At 41.5% G+C, this 21,296-nt stretch overlaps 1 protein-coding gene across 1 annotated transcript in view; it reads left to right on the top strand.

Annotated features, from left to right (window-relative positions):
* FRYL (FRY like transcription coactivator) overlaps positions 1-21,296 on the top strand; it is a 188,735-nt gene that overhangs the window by 63,208 nt on the left and 104,231 nt on the right. The window contains exon 2 of the mRNA XM_048508727.1: positions 9,847-10,046. Coding sequence (XP_048364684.1) covers positions 9,927-10,046 — 120 coding nt within the window. The 5' untranslated portion in view covers positions 9,847-9,926. The remainder of the gene's footprint in view (positions 1-9,846; positions 10,047-21,296) is intronic.

The raw sequence follows: 21,296 nt of genomic DNA, 5'->3' as shown, positions 1-21,296 counted from the left end.
CTTGTCCACAAGCTTGTAATGTATGAAAACACAAGAAAGAAATACAGGGATGACCAAAAGGAAAAATACTAAGCTGTTTTTATTTTGGAGTGGAAAGAAGTGGTTAACTCTAGCTTAATGCTTGATCAACTCTTTTGATCACTTTCATAATTATTATTTCCCTTTTCTGTCACAGCTTTGGCACCATTTGTTAAATGTGGTTACTATATAGTTGTCTTGTGGGAAATGATGTAGCCCATCAGATTTGACTATATTATGTCTCTAAGATGGGGGTCTCCCAGTAGCACCTATTAGTGGTTAAGAACAGTGGACTCCAATCTGGAGAACCAGGTTTGATTCCCCACTCCTCCATATGAGTGGCGGACACTTATTTGGTGAACTGGATTTGTTTACCCACTCCTCCATATGAAGCCTACTGGCTGACCTTGAACTAGTCACAGTTCTTCAGAACTCACTCAGCCCGACTTACTTCACAAGGTGGCTGTTGAGAGGACAGGAAGGGAAAGGAGTTTGCAAGCCACTTTGACTGTCCTTGCAGGAGAGAAGGGGGGGTCTAAATTAACATTCTTCCTCCTCCTCCTCCTCCTCCTCCTCCTCCGCCGCCGCCGCCGCCGCCGCCGCCATGGCTTCTGCCAAGTGTTTTTAGAAAATGGGCAGTGTCAGATGGAACTTTTTGAGTTTTGCTGTTCATGGCATAGTAGTGATAATGGTTTCTCCTGTATTTTGTTTGTCTTTCAAGTAAGGTTGTCAACATGTCCTTTTAAAATCTTTTCTTCAAGGCAAGCATGTCTGCTCTTTTAGCCTTTCAAATTACTCAGCCTCTCAACCTCACTTTTTATGATCTCCTAAATAAATTTCATTAAGTTTTCCTTGAATTGTCATGGCAGTTACAAAACAATGTGCTTTGCTAGTTGCAACCTACCTGACAGTCAGCCCCTAATTTACTTCATCATTCATTAGTGATAGTACTTGGCATATTAAATTTTTACTACGGTTAACAACCCTAGGGCTCGCTTTTAACCAGCTTAAAACACGAATCCTTGTTAGTATTGCCAGCAGCCCGTGTTGATATAAGCAGTCATGACTAACCGTGATCAAACATAGGTGGGTGGAACTGCGATGGAAAAGAGGAGCTTGCAGTCTTGCATCCCGATAATCAGGTAATGGTAGCCTGAACTGATACTGGCAATGCTTTAGCAGGATTTGAGGAGAATGGCATTGTTATGTACAATGTCTTGTGCACAACTGTATAATGACTTTGAATGTAGCAGCTTGAATGCACGATAGCTGTTAAGAAGAAGAAGAAGAAGAGTTTGGATTTATATCCCCCCTTTCTCTCCTGCAGGAGACTCAAAGGGGCTGACAATCTCCTTGCCCTTCCCCCCTCACAACAAACACCCTGTGAGGTAGGTGGGGCTGAGAGAGCTCAGAAGAACTGTGACTAGGCCAAGGTCACCCAGCTGGCGTGTGTGGGAGTGTACAGGCTAATCTGAATTCCCCAGATAAGCCTCCACAGCTCAGGCGGCACAGCTGGGAATCAAACCCGGTTCCTCCAGATTAGATACACGAGCTCTTAACCTCCTACGCCACTGCTGCTCCTAAGCTTTTAGATACAAACACAACTGAAGTTGTTCTCTAGTCTTTGGATACAATCCCTCCCACCCATTTTATTTGAATTCTTTTCTTGTAAACTTGGTATTTCAAAAGCCAGTTTTTAGTATTAGATGGAGTAAGTCTTGCTTCCCCAAGGCTTGAATAAGTTTTTTTCCAAATTTGCAGTTTTCCAGTCTCACCCCTCAGGCTTTCATAATCCTTTCTCTTGAATTAACAGAAGTGAGCAGCATGAAGAATTACTTGATTTTGAACTGAAATCTACAGCCTGTGTTTCTGTCACTTTTACTATGGGCTCCCCCTGGGAAACATAGCTCCCCAGATACTGGAAATCTTAGTTTGTGAGTAGCTGCTATAGGCTGTTTGGCTTTCCCTTTAATTTCTTTCTGTGTGAAGCAATTTGTAATTTAAGTTTATATTTTGTAATTTAAGTTTATATTTTCACGTACCCTTTTTAACATGTATGTGGCTGCGTGCCAACTCTGGTTAGCTCAGTAGCTCTTCCTTCACTGCAGGGGGCATTCTGCAGCCCTCTCAAGAGCACTTATTGTCTTTGCTCCCACCTTGTGGCCTGGGTTCCCAAAGGAAGAGAGCCTGTCTGCTCCAGCTTTAAAGAGGTGGTTTGAGGGTTTTTTTCCTCCTGAAAGTTCAAACCTGACGTTTCAATGGATATATTTCTGGTGCCAAGTAATTACAGTGAAGTAGATTTGATGTGTAACTTGTTTAAATGGGACTCTGTTGGCTTTTTGTAAACTGCTCTGAGTTGTGTGCAAAGGATGAAATTAAAATTAGTGCAAATAAACTCTGTTTCAACTCCCATGGTTAACATTATCTGCTCTACTGCTGTAGTGAAACTTAACTGCTTGTATTTTCTTCCCCCCCATCCTTGCAGTGATAAAGGATTCATCGATGCGTCCTTTCAGGGGATGCAGACACAGGCTTGAGGATTGTAGAGGTAGCTTGTTCGGCGGCCCATAGAATTGTACTGTTTGGTCCAATTCACATAAAATTTGGGGGTTACGCAGTGGACAGGCACCATTACCTCCACCACAATTTTGGTACAAGTTACTTGGTATTTCAAATGCCAGTTTATTATCCTTTATTATCCCTCTTCAGGACAGAGTGGAGATGGAAGGGAAGAGACTTGTTCCAACCTCTTGATGGTAAGCCATATTTGGGGGGAGGGGTCCTCTTTCCACCCCATTAGTATTAAATAGTCACTGTTTCATTTTCCTCTGGATTTAGGGCCACCCCAGCCAGTCCCTGCCCCTTCCCAAAGCTGGGCCACCCTTTCAACTGGGGCTTCCTTTTCCCCTTCCAACCCAGATGAGAAAAATAGAACCTGCTTTTGTTTGATCTCAGTTGTCCTTTTGACTACCTCTGCTGGGGTCTTCCAGTGGAGTGAGAGGGTTCCCTGTGGGGATATGGGCTTCAGGGCTTGTGGCCTGCCCAGCAGAGACCTGATGACTATTTCAGGGGTCATTGGTGAAGCCTCTCTTGTAAGCTCAGGCAGGGTGGCCTCTGGTGCTGCTAGATTCCTAGAATAGTTCAACTATACTCTGTCTCACAAAAAGATGTTAGTAGATTGCATATTCCTCCACTGTAGAATTCAACATGTCAGACCTTCTTTGTTGTAGAATGCTCTGCCTGGGTCCTAGTGCCTACCTACCTAATAATAAATAATAATAATAATACCTAGACCTGTTGCAGTTTTCAAAAGGCAAGTATTGGTGATAGTCATTCAGTGAGCTACAGATGCTCTTGTATCAAAGTACCATGTTCAGTAATGGTTTTGAAAAAGTCATAGTGTAAAAATGAATAATAATTCTCATATTCGTTCAAGACTATATTCTGATGGGAAAACAAACAATTTTCTCAACAGCTGCCCTTCAACTGACCATACTAACATCTTTATATGAGACAGAGTATAGGCCAGTGATGGCAAACCTTTTCGAGACTGAGTGCCCAAATTGCAACGCAAAACCCACTTATTCATCTCAAAGTGCCAACATGGCAATTTAACCTGAATATTGAGGTTTTCGTTTAGAAAAACGATTGGCTCCGAGGCATGCGTTACTCAGGAGTAAGCTTGGTGGTAGTCGGTGGCTTTGCTTTGAAGCAACCATGCAAGTCTTCCAACGGGTGAATCACGACCCTAGGAGGGTTTACTCAGAAGCAAACCCCATTGCCAGCAACCGAGCTTACTCCCAGGTAAAGGATCACGCTTTAGTTCTTTGCATGAAAATCAGTGGGGTTTAACAGCACTTAACAGGGTTACCTACACTGCTTCCCCAAAACTAGGTCTTAGGTTTAATGCTAATAATCAAGCCCAGCGGCCCAGGCCAGCCTAGATGTGAGGGCGGGGGGCACTGTTTGCGTGTGCCCACAGAGAGGGCACTGTGCCACCTCTGGCACCCGTGCCATAGGTTTGCCACCACTGGTATAGGCTATGCCAGCAGTCTCAGAGTGAGCGTTCATATTTAAACCACTGTTTTCAATTAGCTGTTCTAGCTTGTGTGCGCATGCACCCACATTCTTTTGACAACGATCACAATTATTTCATTAGTTGTGCCAATCCTGAGCGTTGTTCCACCTCCTAAGCCAATTGAAGTCATTAATCTTAGCATTGCACTGTAAAACATTCTTACAAGTCTTTGGGAAGCAGCTACTATCTTTCTAACGAAATCTGATTTTAAACTTATGAGAACCGAGAGGCCTTTGTGTTCTTTTGAAATTCAGATGTTTTGAGAAACATTTTCCAGAATACATTCTCAAATTTCAAAGCAAGAATAAATTGGCTCTTCAAGAGCACCCTTCATTTGTGAGCCGCTTCAAAGGAGAAGCAGAAGTATTCTATATTTGTGTTTAGTTTACAGAGTAGAGGAAATCTTTAGGCCATCCTCGTTGCACAACTAGTGGAAGATGCCAAAGAAATATTTTCTGGGATAACTGCCTGTTTTTGGAGCGGACACAGCCTTGCTATCTGATTTTACTGCTGCTGTTTATGGTTCCTGGCTCTTTCTTTTAAGATGCAAAATAAAGCAAGAAAAAATGTTTGTCAGTTTATTTCAGAGGCGATGCCAGAGCTTCATAAGTATTATGGTTTTTAAAAGTTTATGACTCTTTGCCAGCGCTTGGTAACTAGTTTGCATGACCACGGGCCATGTTAATGGTGATTACTGCGGATCATGGACTCAGATGGAGAGGTGCTATTAAATTTGATGTCAAGCTGCTGCTGCTGCTAATGTATTTTTAAAGGCATTAAGGACTCAACATTACGTCCACTGTAAAATGGGGACTGACTGTGATGCAGAATACATGCATGGTGGAATTGCTGCTTGAATCCAGATCTCTCTAATATGTTTGCAGTGTTGACTTTGCCATACCTGGAATTCTCCCCTGATCAGGGTGGGGTGGAATCTGTTGGTTGTTGACGGCTGGGGGTTGTGAGGCTTAGAAGTGGTGCATCTTCTTCCGGCTTCTTTACAGGCCAATTTTGGGCTACCTTGTATAGAAATATTGGCTGATTCTACCTCTGGGATTGTCCCTAACAGGTTTGGTCTTAACACTACTCATTTTTAATCTCTAAATCATAGGTGTCAAACTCGTGGCCCTCCAGATGTTATGGACTACAGTTCCCATCATGCTGGCAGGGGATGATGGGAACTGAGGTCCATAACATCTGGAGGGCCGCGAGTTTGACACCTGTGCTCTAAATTATCTCCTTGACTTGAGGGTGGACTTTTGTTCACTCAATCATCTGATTATTGAAAAGGGTAGGTAGGCCTATTATCTTTGGCAGAAGAATGCCTGTAAATAGCATGAGGAACTAATCTATTACATGAGTCTTTGTTTTTAAGGGTATCGTATTACCATTTTGCAACCTAAATATATGAGGGGTACTTGCACATTTGAAAACAACCTGGATGAGTAGATACAGATTGGTCTATACAGTATACATTTTTCACACCTAAAACAATTTTGTTACAACTGCCTAATTTTTTTTAAAAAATTTATATATTCAAGGCAGTTTCCAGACGAACAGATAATATTGTAACAACCAGAAACAATAGATTCAATCAATCAGCACAACAGCAGGTCAGTTTTCAAAGACCCTTTTAAATAATTCAGCCCTGTGTGTTTCCCCTGCTGCTAAGGATTGCCAGAGGTGACATTTCTGGATTTCTTTGCCCATTTCAAACTACTGTGTGTGAGGGGGCGGGGGGAGTGTGTCTCTGAAAGAAGACCATACATGAGATCACATTATCCTGATCTCTCGATTTTGGGACTGTGAGCAGCCGCGGTTGTGATGTTTGCTGCATACTCATGGGCTCATACTGGGCAAGGGGGTCCAGCAAGTGCACGTGTCACAGACCATTAAGACCGTTAAACCAGTACTTTGCATTGAACTTGGGAAACAGACCAAGGTTAGATGTTTCGGGATCTCAGTCATGTGGTGAAATATGGCCTTACTTCACTACTAGACAGCAAAACTACTTCAGGCACAGTTAACTTTAAAGGGAATTTTTATTTCAGGGTTGTGTTTGCCAAGTATGGCTTTGTAGTCAGCAAAAGTTATTTGTCTTTCAGATCTGGATTGGCCAAGTCATCCTTCAGAGCTGCTTGTGAGTCATCATATCCTAACTTTGGCCCATCTAATAGCAGCTTAAAAGTTGCAATAGTACCAAGGGGTTTTTAAACTAATTTCTCAGCATCTGTTTTGTCTAAAACACTTGTCCTTTTTGAAGGAAAAACAATTGTTCCTTAGAGAAGGTTTCTTACTTTTACTTTATGTCAAGTGGCCTCTTTTGATTTTTATTATTTTATTTACCAACATTCTACTTCTATGACGTATTACTGAACAAACGTAAAAGCTAAGATTGGAAAAACCACACTACTTGTTCCATGTACACAAGCAAGCTCTTGACTTGTCTTATTCTGGTAGCTGTCCATCATGCTAGATGACAAACTGCTTTTGAAACTCAGTGGCTTCCAAAGCAAGTTTGGGCTATGCTAGTCTTTAGAGAAAAAAGTGAAATATTTATTTTCTATTGTCTGAAGTAGACCTGTTAATCCCAACAAAAGTATTTAAATAATTGTGCTATCTGTTTACAAAATAAACTAGAAACCTAACATCATGAAAGTGTATGCTGGAATAAACAAAGAATACATTTGCTTTTGGATATCAAGATGCTCTCCCCCTCAGAATAGAAAAGAAAAGTGGCATTTACCATGAGGTTCCCTCTGCATCTTGTCCCACCCTGATTTAAAAGGGAGAAAGATAAACCATTTTTCCCTATGCTGATGCCACCTTATTTCCTGTCCCAACATGTTTCCTCTTTCCTACAATGTTGAGTAGTTTACATAGTATATTAATATTAATACTGTATTGAGGGTTACTGAACTGAGGAAAATGGTTGACTCCACCCAAGAGACGATATCTAGAAGAACTGTAGTTCTGCCTCCTTGATAGGTGGAGGGGAATCGCTCATGTAAAGACGCCCTTCCTTCCTCAGAGCAGAAGAAACCCTTGTAAATGTCAATGTTCCTTTTTGATTCTTTAGGATCTTTCAACCTGTTTATTCCATCCGTCAAGATGAGCTGCTGAACTGCTTGTACGGCATATGCCTGGGGGCACTACATGTGCTGTTGTATAGGAAATGTGGCAGAGATGTGGGACTCCTACTCTAGTTCACAGCGCTGATGCTGTGATCCTGGCCTTCACAAATTTTCTTCTGCTGTAGTACCTAGGCTAAAACATTCGGAGCCAAATGCATGTTCATTCTTCAGGGTTTTGTATTTTAATGACCTTATTTTTCTATTTACTGCTACTACAGAACCTGATCCTAACTTCTAGTGGAGTATATACAGAAAATGGAGCCCCATGCAAGAACTGATTTTGCCCCCTCCCCATGTGAGCATCCAGCCAGCAAGGGGGTCTATGTGACTGCCCAGCCCTTCCCCTACCTCCACATGGAGGAGAGTTGGTGCCTCCCCTGCCCACTCCCCCAGCCCCTGCTCACCAATTCTGCTCCTCCCAGAGCCACCAAATGCCCCGTCAAGGTTTCTATCTGCAACTTCTTCCTGCAGGCTGCAATGCACCACTTACCTGCCTGTCAGAGAAGCGCCAAAAACTCAGCTTGCTTCCAACCACAGCCACATGGCCTGGCAGTTGGAGTGCTAGTCTGAGAGCTGAGCTTACCACCCTCCTGCTGCCCCTTCTGAACCCTGTAGCTGGTAGCGGGAGCTGCGATGGGATGCCCGGGTGGTGACAGCAGCTGGGAGGATTCTGGCTGTCAGCTCCTCCTGGCTATTGGCAGAAAGACAGAGGCGCATGCGGGCCGTGGCCTTTCTCATCCAGCCCCTGCTTGCCCTTCTGACCTTGGGGGGGGGGGAGTTGGTGGCCAAATGAGCCCCATGTGACCTAGATGTGTGGTGTCGAGGTCGCGAGACTCCCCCCCCAATAAACGCCCCTGCTATGTTCTCCTCATAAGTTTGTAAACCTATGACAAAAGTACTGTGTATAAATACAGAGATAACCCAGGCTATCATCACTACAATAAAAACCTTGGTCCATTGAATTAAATATTGAGGTAGTATAGATCCGCTGATTTAGAAATGAATATCTTGACATAATTATCTATGTTTTGTTAATTAATGTCTGTTGGATTGCTGTTATAAATTACACTTAGGACTTCCTTTGGAAAAATTGTTCCTGTTATAGCAGCTACTTCAGAATATGACAGCCAGATTATTAACAGGAACATGCAATAGTGAGCGTATTCTTCCTTGTAAATAATCCAGCTCCGACTTCTGGGACCAATTTGAAAATACTGGTTAAAACTGTAAGTGGTCCAGAGCAAGGATATCTGAAGGATTTCTTTCCCTTGTCAGTACTGTTATTTTCTATTATGAAGATCATCTTTTAAGGAATAGTGCAGAAGTGGCATAAAATTCATTGTGAAAACTGGATTCTTAGAATACTTGCAGTAGTGGTCCAAATTTGCTTGTAGCAGTGGTATAAAACTATATTGCCATAGCCAAGCAGTTTGTAATTTTAACTGTTTTCTGGTACTGGGTAGTATAAGTTTGATGGTTGGATGATCCAACCCTTAGTCCAAAGACTTTTGTGTAGAGAGACCATTCTTCTTTTATAACGGTTAGAAACTTACATTTATGTAAAATGCCTGTTTGTTTTGGTGATAACGATGTAACAGTGATGGCCATGCCGTATCATTTTCTATATTAAATATCATAATGAGGAAAAACCCTCATTGGGAAGTTTTGTTATACTTAAAGAAACATCAGCAGCTGTTTGAGAAGAAAATGTTTTGCTTTAACAACATTTTTGAGTTAACGTGTGGCATATATTACTTGATTTGTCTCTGATTGCCTTTTCTCTTTATCCAGAAAACACAGGATTGCATGTCTCTTCCTGGTTTAAATGTGCTCATGCTGATTTGTAGTTGCTTTGTGTTTTATATACTGACTGTCAGCACTGTAGATAGCATGGCTTTGATTGTAGCGAAGACAAATGTTGCAAACGGCCTGCCTTTGGCACTGGAACCCATGTTGCCTACTCTTGCAGAAATTTAGCATCATTTTTGCTAAACTCCCTGTTGGGTCCATCTGTTTTTTGCTTAGTATTTCTTTTTTTCCAAGGTACAAACAATCGGTGACTTTCATCCCTACGGAGATCATATTATAACAAGTTTAGAGTCCAAAAAGCTATTTGTGACTGTGTTCCAGAGGTTTCAAGGCTGAATGTATATAGAGATTTAAATATGCCTGAAAAGTTGCTGGGCTTTTTAAACATTTTTACAAAATATAGCTAGTTCTATTTTGTCTCCTTAATAGAGTTCTACCTTTTTAAGTCCATTGAAGTGAATAGAATTCGAGGATGACTTGAGATTGTACTATAGGGCAAGTCGCTTTGATGAGTACATACAAAACTAATTGCTCATCAAGGTCCACACCCAAAGTTGACAAGAAGGCAAGAGTTTAATGAACGAGAATGCTGGTAATGTTCACTTACCTAATCTTGCCAAATGATACATACCCTAGAATTTCATGTTAAGTAAAAAAATAAGAAAGTAGCAACAAAATTAGGAGAACATGCATGTAGAAAAAGAATAAATAATATCTTGCTGAATGGCTAGCATACTTCTAAGAAGAGCTCTGTTGCTATTTTGGTTTATTTTATTATTAATTATCTATATTCTTTTTCTCTTCTAGCATCAGCACCATCCAGTACCATTGCTAAACGGAGAATTTCTCCCAGTGTCAGTTCTATCAGGGAAAAGAGAAGCGTCATCATGTCTAATATTACCATTGATCCAGATGTCAAACCTGGTGAATATGTCATCAAGAGCCTCTTTGCTGAGTTTGCTGTTCAAGCTGAAAAGAAAATTGAAGTTGTAATGGCTGAACCTTTGGTGAGTCCTCATTAAATTATTCTGTTCCCCTGGAATAGTTTCATTTAGATAACAGAATGGTGATAGAACTGGCTGTACAGGTGAAAGGTTAAGAGCCACTGTGTGCAGAGGACCTAACATCTCCCAATCCCCCATTGTATATTAATAAACATCTCCCAATCCCCCAGTATGGGTTCATAAAAATATACATAGAAATATACTTGAGTGTATTGGTATCAAGTCACAGCTGACTTATGGGTGATTCTATAGTTTAGAGAACTGTGTTTTCCAGGATGTAGTCAGGAATACCCCATCAGTCTGGTCAGCATGGCCCATTGGCCATGCTGGTAGGGGCTGATGGGAATTGTAGTTCCTGAACATCTGGAGAGCCGCAGTCTCCCTACCCCTGCTATAGCGTTTTCAAGGCAAGAGACCTTTTCAAGGTGGTTTTCCCAGTGCCTGCCTTCACGTGGGCTGAGAATGTTCAGAGAGAACCGTGACTGGCCCAAGATCACCCATCAGGCTATTAGAAAAACACTTCTAACACCATGTCTGCGAGTTGGAAATTGAACCCAGTTCTCCAGATTAGAGTCCAGTGCTTGTAGCCACTACACCATACTGGCTCTCAGTAATATATATATATAGTGATATAAAAACATTTAGTGATACAAATAAGGAATCTCATGTAAGTTTGTTCCATATCTCATTGGAAATAATAAACACAATTCCATTGTCTCTATTTGAGCTTGTATTCTTTGTTGTAGTTAGTATCAAGGAAGGAGTGGGATAAAAGGTTTAGGGATTCTTTATGTAGGACTTGATGGAGCTGCAGAAAATTAGTTATATATTTCTTTTTTGCCTTGTCTTTTGCATGCTTCAGCATGGGCTGCAATAAAAAAAAAAGCAACAGAGCAAGTAGTCTCGTCTATAGCTCTCCTCCTTTATTTCTCACCTCTCTTTAAGTCTTTGTAGTCCGTAGATTAGGAGTTTGTTCACTAAGGTGGATTACCTTGCAAGGACAGCTGCTTTGCCTGTGGAAATCAGAGTGGGGTGATTTAGGGGAATAATTAAGCATCCTGTATCCTTTGATAGTCAAATGGGGTAAGAGACATTGAGAATTGATCCTTTCTTTTTCGTACTTCAGTACAAATAGTAGAGTTCAAAATACACATGTACCTGTCAAGTGTGAAGTGCAGTCTGAGTAAAAGTAGGTCTCTTCCTCTGTTTGTCTTTCAAGCAGCAACAGAGATCACTTTCTGAAATGGTTGCCAGGGAGGATACGCTGAGGCTGTCAGTTGAAATGTATGCAACTAATTCTGCCTGTGTTTGCTCTTCACACTTTACAAGGTTCATGTGTATTTTCTAGTAGCTGTATCAGTGAACAAATCTAACATGAAGACTAGATATTAAAGCCAGAGCCTTGGTACAGAGTTGCAATAGTAATATTTGTTTTGTCCCATGTACCTACCCTCTCTCTCATTCAGCTGTGAACTGTACCCAGCTATGAGATGCACTTGGAATATTCACACACTGGGTTAGTTGAGAGATGGTTGGAGAGAAGTTCAGAAGGTTCAATTGGTTTTGGAGGACAAGTTAAAAACAGGGCATTGAATAGTTTCAGTTGATGGAAAGTTAGAGTGACAAGCCGTATCTAGTTCAGATGGGTAATAAAAGATAAAATCTAGCTCGGTTAAAGCAGACCAAATGTTTCCCATTGTCAACTCTAGCCATTAGAACTCAGTACTTTAGAAAGATGTTCCTGCTTAAGGAAGCCTCCAGGTTGGTGACTCTTTTATAACTCCCTTAGTGCAGTGCAAGCTAGTGGCTTTGAGACAACCGATTTTTAATGAAGCATCTGTGACTTGGCTATGACAGGACTGAATCAACATTGTGACACTTATAAATTCTTCTGTGCACATGTGTACATCTTCAGTAAATGTGCCAGTGCTGCAAGAAGCATGTGCTTTATGAATTCATATAAGGTACATGTAGTACAGGAAGATTTGCATTTGAGACTTGTCTGCCCAACAGCTGACAGTGTTTCCCAGTCTTCTTCATTTCCAAATTTGTGTCACTGAAATTCTAGTGCTTCTTTGCACAAAAAGATACATTGGTTGGCCTGATCAGATTCTATCACCAAGATCCCCTAAGCAGCAAAATACTTTGTAGAATTTGCATTTACAACTTGCATTGATCGCGCCGAGATTGTGAGCCAATCAAAAAATCCTACTGTACTGTTTGCTTGTTGCAAACTTTTGGTCGACTTCTCAGCAACACGTAAGCCAGGGAGATGTGATTCATTCATATGCACAATAAACCATTGTTTACTTACCTGCTGCGGCTTCTTATATGACCCAGTTCATTGTGGCCTGAGTTAACATTTGAACAGTAATGCAATAAAATAACGGTGGATTGGGGCATTTTACTGCTTTCATATGCCACCTGTTTCTGTTCTGGGAATTAGTTTTAAAACTGACATATTCGGGGGGGGGAGGGGGGCACAATTTCTGTTGCTTAAAAGTAGAAATAGGGCGCTACTGTTCCTGTTCAGAAATTTCATTTTTTTCCTTGTGGTTTATAAATATCTAAATGTGAATTCAGCTAAGATTGTTGCGGCAAAGGGGGAGGCCAAAAAGAAAGCATGTTCCAGAGCCTCTTTTGTTACAGGCTGAGTGCTTAGCAGCACAACGTACAAAATGGAATGCTGAAAATCTTGCAGCAGTTAAGGACATTCTCATCCTGGTTATTCTCTAGCATTTGGCCTTGGCCACAGTTTTAAAATTTCAATTCATTTTAATTCATTTATACTCAACCTTTCCCCCCAATGCAGGTGCAAAGTGGCTTACAACATTCTCCTCTCCTCTGTTGTATCCTCACAATAATATTATGAGGTAGGTTAGGCTGAGAATGTGTCTGACCAGTGTCACCTAGCATGCTTTCCTGGCACTAGTGGGGATTCAGTGACTTGGTTAGTACTTGCAGTTACATTAGGGGTAGTAGTTTGGCACCATTCATAATGAGACATCTTGGCATGATATGTAGCGATATTTTGGTTTGAACCAAGGATTAGATGCTGCGTGGGCAGCCCAAAGCAAGTCATGCTCTTTCTGGATCCATTTTTTGTAGCTATTCAGAAGGTCTGGTAGTTCCAAATCTGGGGGGGGGGGGGGGTATCTGCAATCTGCTAATCCCTAATATTCTTTTACTACAGTTGACGTGCTATCTTGAACCATAATAATATGGATTATATCAGCTTGTAAGTATTGCAGTGTTTAGTCAGTCACTTCTAAATTTCTTGGGTATTCCCTATAGGCTAGCAACCATCCTTTTTATTCAACAGATTGCATATTAATACAAACACCTTTTGATTAGTATGAATCTTATCTATTTCTTTTTTTTTCCGTTTAAACATCCCCATTTGATCACATTCTGTTTAAAAGTCATCCCCTTTTAGGAAACATCCTTCCAATTGTTATAGTTTTAAGTTGCTTTCTTATATCATTTTAGAAAGTATTAGAACTTGTTCTTAAGGAATCTAATCTGTATAATCTTATTGTTGAAATAAATGAGCATTTGTTGATTTCAGTTAAATCCTTCAGTTTCTGGAGCTTTTGCTTTGTTCTTTATCCTGCAAATGAAGAGTTGCAAACTCTTACATGGTTCATGGTTCATTTGTCCTCTTGATTCCATAGTAAGGTCCACTCGTAGAAGAAACATCAGAAAGTTGCAGTTCATGTTTTGGCTGAAGATGAGAATATCAGATATTCTCACAGAAAATGAGGAATTCTGGAATAATGTTTATGGACTATCAAGAAAAGAGAATCCTTCCCCTTAAAATGTAACCGTCTTCCTGTGTCCACCTTTCAAAAAAAAAATCAGCACTTGTAGCACCACTTAACTGGTAAAGAACCTCTTCAGCAAAGCATCTAATACTACAGAAAAATTACCTGCTAAAATAACTTAATCTGGCTTAGTTTTTCTACATGCTGCTTTGTAGAATTGTGAATTGTCCTGGTTAAATGACATACACATTCAATAATAGCCCTTTCCCAATTTCTGTTGATAGCAACAATATCCACCTTTCACTATATTTAAGTATTTACTAATAAGCAAAAAAGGTAATGTTTTATGAAACAGGGTAGTGATCCTCTGTGATCTCTGAACTACAATTGTTACTCATTGCTTTACCACCAATTTCCTTAGGTGTATGTTTCCTCATTCCTACATTCTTATAAATACGTAAAATAATGGCCCTTTCTCTCTAGCATCCTGAGTCGACTCTCAAACACATCTTGCTAAACTGGATGGGAAGGGATCCACACATTTTGGCATAGTTCCTGTCTTTATTTGTGATCCCCTAACTTCCGAACAGTTTGCTTCCTTTATATTGTTTTGTTTTTTGCCAGCTTGAAGTGAATACTTCTGCTTCATAGAAATGGGAGTGTGCTTCTCTTGCTTGCTGGGCTTCACAGAGGGGCACCGCCTGGCAGGGCAAAGACATTTGTTGTTGTTGAACAGGAAAGTGGGTTTATGAAACCCTGTCGTTGTGCACAGAACTGTTGTTACGCTGTGTAAACACTTTTTATGATGAACGGCATGTCCAAGATCGTTAACTTTCAAGGTTACCGGTTTTATTGTATTTTCCATTTCAAAAAAATCTTATATTCAGTGTTTAATAAGTAACAGAGATCTTCTTGTACATATATACCACTAGCACTTCATATTACTGATGATATTAAAGTATTAGCACAGTGCAAACAAGACCTGGGCTGTTTGAGTTTGGGTGCTCACTTTCTCTTTTACTGGATAGCCCAGGTCTCGGAAGCTTAACACGACCAGCCCTGTTTAATTCCAGGGTTGCAGAGAAAAGCAATGGGAAACTACCTCTGTTAATTTCTTGTCTTGAAAACCCCACAGGGTTGCCATAATCGACTACGACTTGCCAGCACATTCAGTATCAGTCCTAACTGTTGTTTATTTAATTATCTTTGCATTGTGTCAGTTTCTAAATCTTTGTTGCTTTGCAAACATAATCTTTGTTACCTATGATTTTTCATCTTTGTAGGTTCACTGTGCAGGCCCACACTGATCTACGCATTCGTGCAGGCCAGCCACAGTAGAATAGCAAGCTTTTAGATGCTCACTAGCTGACTAGAAATGCACTCATTCCCTCTCCCCCAACACCAAAGGTGGGAAACCTTCCTGCCTATGGTCACATGACGAGAGGGGGAGCTGTGTGTTTCCCCTCAGTATTTCTTTTGCCGCCACAGTGGTTAGAAGGATCCTTTTTCGCTCTTGCTGACTGGATTTTTCTTTCATCATTTTCTTCTGTTTTTGATCTACTTCGATGCGGCTCTTGTTCTCTTCTCTAATGTCTACGGATAAGGACTCGGCGTTCTCCAAGGTGATTAAGCTTGCCATGCTTCCAACATGGGCCTGCGCAGTGAACTCACGAAGATTAAATTCAGTGTTGCATTTACCTGTAACTAGTTCATTGAATGGGTTCCTGCACATCCTTCCCTTCAACCCCATTGTGGACTGCTCTTTGAATGGTTTGTTCTTTGTGTGGTCTTATTTACTTCAGCCATGGTGGAAAGACTGAGGGAAGACAGACTCCTCCCCCTCTCATCATGTGACCTTAGGCAGGACAGTTTTCCACCCTTCAGCTTTGGGGAAGGGGAAAGAGTGCATTTTTAGTAAGCCAGTGAGCATCTAAAAGTTTTCTATTCTACCGTGATTGGCCTGCACTCATGCAGATCAATGTGTACCTGCACAGGAACCCATTCAATTAACTACAGTTACAGGTAAGTGCAACACTATATCCCTCTCTCTGAAACTGGAGTGGGCAGACTGATAAATATACACAAATTTTCTCACAAACATGATTGCTAGCCTGCTTCTCTGGCCATGGCTGTTTAGCTGTTTGTGATGCATTGATTGCCTGAGAGGATGGGGAAAAAACCTACCGTATATACTCATGTATAAGTCGAATTTTTCAGCACATTTTTAATGCTGAAAAAGCTCCCCTCGACTTATATGCGGGTCATTACATTTTTTGTGTGTGTTTTTACTTTTCCAGCCAGCAGGGGGCGCAGTTTTTATGCTAGCAGCACCAAAATTTCAGGGTGCCCTCAGAAGACTCTCCTGATGATACCAGCCAAGTTTGGTAACGTTTGGTTCAGGGGGTCCAAAGTTATGGACCCCCAAAGGAGGTGCCCCCACTCCCCATTGTTTTCAATGGGAGCTATTAGTAGATGGGGCTACCCTTTTGAGGGTCCATAACTTTGGACCCTCTGAACCAAACATCACCAAACCTGGCTGGTCTCATCAGGAGAGTCTCTTTATGATACCAGCCAGGTTTGGTGAAGTTTGGGTCAGGGGATCCAAAGTTATTGACCCCCAAAGGGGATGCCCCATCCCCCATTGTTTACAATGGAATCTAATAGTAGATTTTCCATTTCTGATAATATCCCTCTTAAAATCTAGGTTGGGTTACATTTGGACATACAGATGATGATGAGGAATCCAATTTTGAAGGATTTTAACTCTTATGTTTTAGCTTGGTTGCTGGTTGAGCTAAGGTTTTTGTACTTTTAAAGTTATTGTTGATACTATATTGTTCTTGTAGACCCTCTTTTCCACTTACAGAGCCAGTTTACTGTTTTTCTTTGAAATAAATATTCAAAAACATTTAACCTACTGATGCCTCAATTGATGTAATTTTATTGGCATCTATTTTTATTTTTGAAATTTACCAGCAGCTGCTGCATTTCCCACCCTCCACTTATACGCGAGTCAATAAGTTTTCCCAGTTTTTTGTGGTAAAATTAGGTGCCTCGACTTACATGCGGGTCGACTTATACACGAGTATATACGGTATTTTTTATTCAGTATCACAGAATTTTCTTCTTCATCAAATGACCCATTGTTTCTGGGAACAAGTTTTCCACTGAGGTGGGTGTTTTGTCATATCAGGGTAACACTGAAGTTGGGCTTTAGGGTATACCAACATAAATACCGTATTTTGCCCTCCTTCCTGATATTTGTTCAATTTGCTTGTTCATCTGTTCTGATATAACAACATTTAGGGGGCTTTCTATCTTTAAGAACTCGCTCACATTGGGGAACTGTGCATGCGCTTACAGTCTTGGTCTGTATTCTAGCTTTTAACCTCTAAGGCACAGGTGTCAAAAAAATAGAGTTTGACACCTATGCTCTAAGGGGTGCTGGTCCCCTAGTATTTAAAAACTAGAATACAGACAGAGGCTGGTCTGCACATATACAGGCCCCCAGTGTGTGCCTGCTCAGGAGACACTCAATGAACAGCAGCTACAGGCAAGTGCAACCCAGTCTTCTGCTAAGTGGTGTGGAGAGCCAGCATGGTGTAGTGGTTAAGAGCAGGTGCATTCGCATCTGGAGAACCGAGTTTGATTCCCCTCTCTGCCACTTCAGCTGTGGAGGCTTATCTGGTGACCCAGATTAGCTTGTGCACTCCAACACATGCCAGTTGGGTGACCTTGGGCGAGTCACAGTTCTTCGGAGCTCTCTCAGCCCCACCCAACTCGCAGGGTGTTTGTTGTGGGGGAGGGGGAAGGGAAAGGAGATTGTAAGCCCCTTTGAGTCTCCTTACAGGAGAGAAAGGGGGGATATAAATCCAAACTCTTCTTCTAAATCCAAACTTTTAATGGACTTTGGGTGTTGGAATCTAATCATTATAATTAAGTAGATGGCTTTGGCCTTGGCCTGAATCAGTCAGGCTAGCTAATCTCATCAGGTATCAGAAACTAAGCAAGATCGACCCTGGTTAGTACTTGGATGGGAGACAAACAAATAATAGCAAAGTTATCATGCAGAGGAAGGTAGTGGCAAACCACCTCAGTTAGTCTCTTGCTTTGAAAACCCTCCGCTTCGACTTGATTTCGCTTTACACAAATGGGTGTGAAGACTGTTTCCTTTCCTCTTTTCTGGAAGAAGATAATTTTGGATTATACTCCGCCTTTCTCTCCTATAAGGAGACTCAAGGCGGCTTACAAACTCCGTCCCTTCCTCTCCCCACAACAAACACCTTGTGAGGTAGGTGGGGCCGAGAGAATTCTGAGATAACTGTTCTTCATGGATAGGACTGGAGAAACAAATCCAGCTCACCAGATGAGAGTCCACCGCTCATGTGGGGAATAAAACCTGGTTCTCCCCATTCCAGTCTGCTGCACTTAACGACTACACCATGCTGGCTCTCTGTTTGCTACTCCTTGAGCATCGGCTAAACCAGGGGTCGGGAACCCGCGGCTCGCGATCCGCATGCGGCTCTTCCGCCGCTGTTCTGCGGCTCCATGAGCGGAGCCGCCGGCCCCCTCTTCGCCCGCCCTGCAGGAAGCAGGGCGGGCACATCTCCAGCCCGCGGCCGGCGGCTCCTGCCCGCTCGCTGTTTGCGGGTGGGCGCTCTCCGGCGTCGGCGGGCGAGCTGCCGGGTTTTTTTGCCCTCTGCAGGAAGCAGGGCGGGCACATCTCCAGCCCGCGGGGGGGGTGAGCGGGCGGGGGGAGGGGCGAGGGCGAACGAGCAAGCAAGTCGCCGGGGGAGCGGACGGGGAGCGAGCGAGTGGGTGGGGGGGGTGGGGGTGAGCCAAATGGCTCTTTGGTGGTGAGCCAAATTTGGTGGTGAGCCAAATGGCTCTTTGAGGGGAAAAGGTTCCCGACCCCTGGGCTAAACTAAAGCTTGAATCTTCTAGTTTGCTCTATATATTTTTGTCTTGAATATTCACTCACTTCCCTACATTTATTGCTTCAGCTTACTGCATTCAGGACAATTCAAACTGCTTTTAAGGTTCTCATAAATTAGACCTTTTGAACTTAGTGTGACAAAAATTCAGAAAATGACTAATTTGACTCTGCTGGCATTTATTTTTAAAAATCCAATTCAATTGTGTGGTGCTATGTATTATATATAGCAACATCAAATAATTACAAAAACAACTTCAACTCAAACAGGGAGAATAGTTGTTGTCAGGCGTTGATGAACGCTGGCGTGTCACTCAAAACATTGTGACATGTCAAGTGTCGTAGGTTCTCCATCACTATCATAGATCATGGCTGGTGTTATGAACTTATGGAAATTTCTTACCATGATGTTATTTTTAAGCCTCTTAATTAGCAAGCATATAAATATTTTGGTGGTAACTACTATTAAATGATTTGACTGTAATAGCAGATTTAGATTCCTCTACTGATAGAGCTGTGCATTTGTGCATGTGTATTTAAGAGTTTTGCTGCTGAACATGTTCATCTTCTGTTTCAGTACTTGATTTGATGCATAGTTGCCATCTTTGTGACAAATAGTCTCATCATACCAGTATTAAATCCTGATTCAAATAACTTATTCAGCTGTCTTATTTTTCCTTATTAAAACTTTCAGCAGTTTGCTCCTCAATATTTCTCCAGTAATTTCTTGTTTAGATGTTTAGATTCCCTGGTTACTTCCCTTGTTAGCAATGTGTAAGCCTCTAATAAAACAAAAGTGTATGCATGTGTCGCATATCAACATGTGTGCTTAATTTTTAAAGGAAACACACACACACCCCGCCCCAGTTATAGCCTTGTTGACTATATTTATCAACATTGGCATCTTTTAGTACTTTGTTGCCTTTCTAAAGTATGGTTAATGTCTGTACTCTCGCTTTTGGCTTCCTTTTAACTATATCTCCCCATTTTACTATATCACCCCATCCCTCCAGGATGCCCCTGTGTTGCGTGCTATTCCATCATTGGCACGCCCAATATAACATCTAATTTGCACTGCTGCCCCCACTCGGCCTTGGGATCGGGCGCCACACTTTTTATAATGCTGTTGTACTTTATTGTACTGTATTGATGCTGCTAGGTTTTATGAAATCTGTAAATTGTTTTTAACTTAACTTAATTTATTTTATTGTGTGTAATGTTGTTTTTGGCCTATTGTGTGTAATACTGTTTTTGGCCTGGTGTACACCACCCAGAGCCCTCTGGAGGTGGGCGGTTTAAAATCTAATAAATAAACAAACAAACAAACAAACAAATAAATATTGGAGAAACTCCCTCAATTCTCCTCCTGAAATTTTATTGAGCTTTGAGTGCTTCCCAACTTGTATTGATGAGATCATGTTTATGCTTATAATAATGGTACATGTACATGGATGAGTTTAGAAACTTCCAGTGTTCTCTTTATTTATCTTGGCTAAGGGAGAGAGTGAGTACAATGCATACAGTTGCTCTGATGTTTGCAATGTTGACTTTTTGCTATTCAAGCTCTTGTCCAGGCTTTCTTCTCTTTAAGCTGCTATTCAGACTTTTTCCTATTCAAAAGGCCACCTGTTACAGGGCTATCCCTTTCCATGCATTGACATCTCCTCTGGCCTAAGATATCTGTGTTCACAGCAGCAATATATAATGTTACCCATCTCTCCTCTTTCTCCCACCTGCTCAAAAATACCTACATGCAGAGAAAGAAACTATTTAGAAATGTTTGAAAGTTATGTTTTTGTGTTATAAAGCAAGCAATTTTCCTGTAAAGTATTTACAATTTCTGTAATTTTTTAAAAAATTCCTGGAGATCTCTTACAGATTTGTCTCAGTCATGTTGAGGGGAGAGTTTGACATTAGATGAGCTGTGAGATTGACGCTCATTTCATACCCAGAACAGTACAGGGACAAGGAGCTGCACTTACTTCATTTTTAAGAGGGTGCATTAATTTTTGCAGCCGTGTTCTTTCAGTATTAATTCCTCCTCCACTTTGTTGCTAGAAGTGATTTAGCTTATTTTGCTTTAATCGTTGAATGTGAACCTGAACGATTCACTGTTCATTCTTGTGGCACTGTAGTGGAAGTATGCACTGCTTCTGCTATATTAAAACATTTTCAGATCACTCAGCTTTTCAGAACTTTGTATATCAGTTGAGCAGCCTTGAGTACCTTCTATTACTACCAACAGGGACGTAGACTTTCCAATTTTCCAGGGGCTGGTGCTGGGCTAGAGGCCCACTGACATCATATGGAGGGGCAATGTGCAGAGTAGTAGCTATCTTCTCACTTTAATCTGATATCCTGTGAGTGCAAGCACATTTTGAGGCAATTCAGAACAGTGCCCATAGTCATGACCCCAAAGAAAACCCACAGTTATGTCCCTTAGGATTTTATGCTGGGGGGAAGAATTAGAACTAATAAAAGGAAACACTTCTTCACGCAACGTGTGATTGGTGTTTGGAATATGCTGCCACAGAAGGTGGTGATGACCACTAACCT

The sequence above is a fragment of the Sphaerodactylus townsendi genome, linkage group LG10 (genome assembly GCF_021028975.2).
Source record: "Sphaerodactylus townsendi isolate TG3544 linkage group LG10, MPM_Stown_v2.3, whole genome shotgun sequence".
Taxonomy (NCBI): Eukaryota; Metazoa; Chordata; class Lepidosauria; order Squamata; family Sphaerodactylidae; genus Sphaerodactylus; species Sphaerodactylus townsendi.
This window is presented reverse-complemented; position numbering and strand designations above follow the sequence as displayed.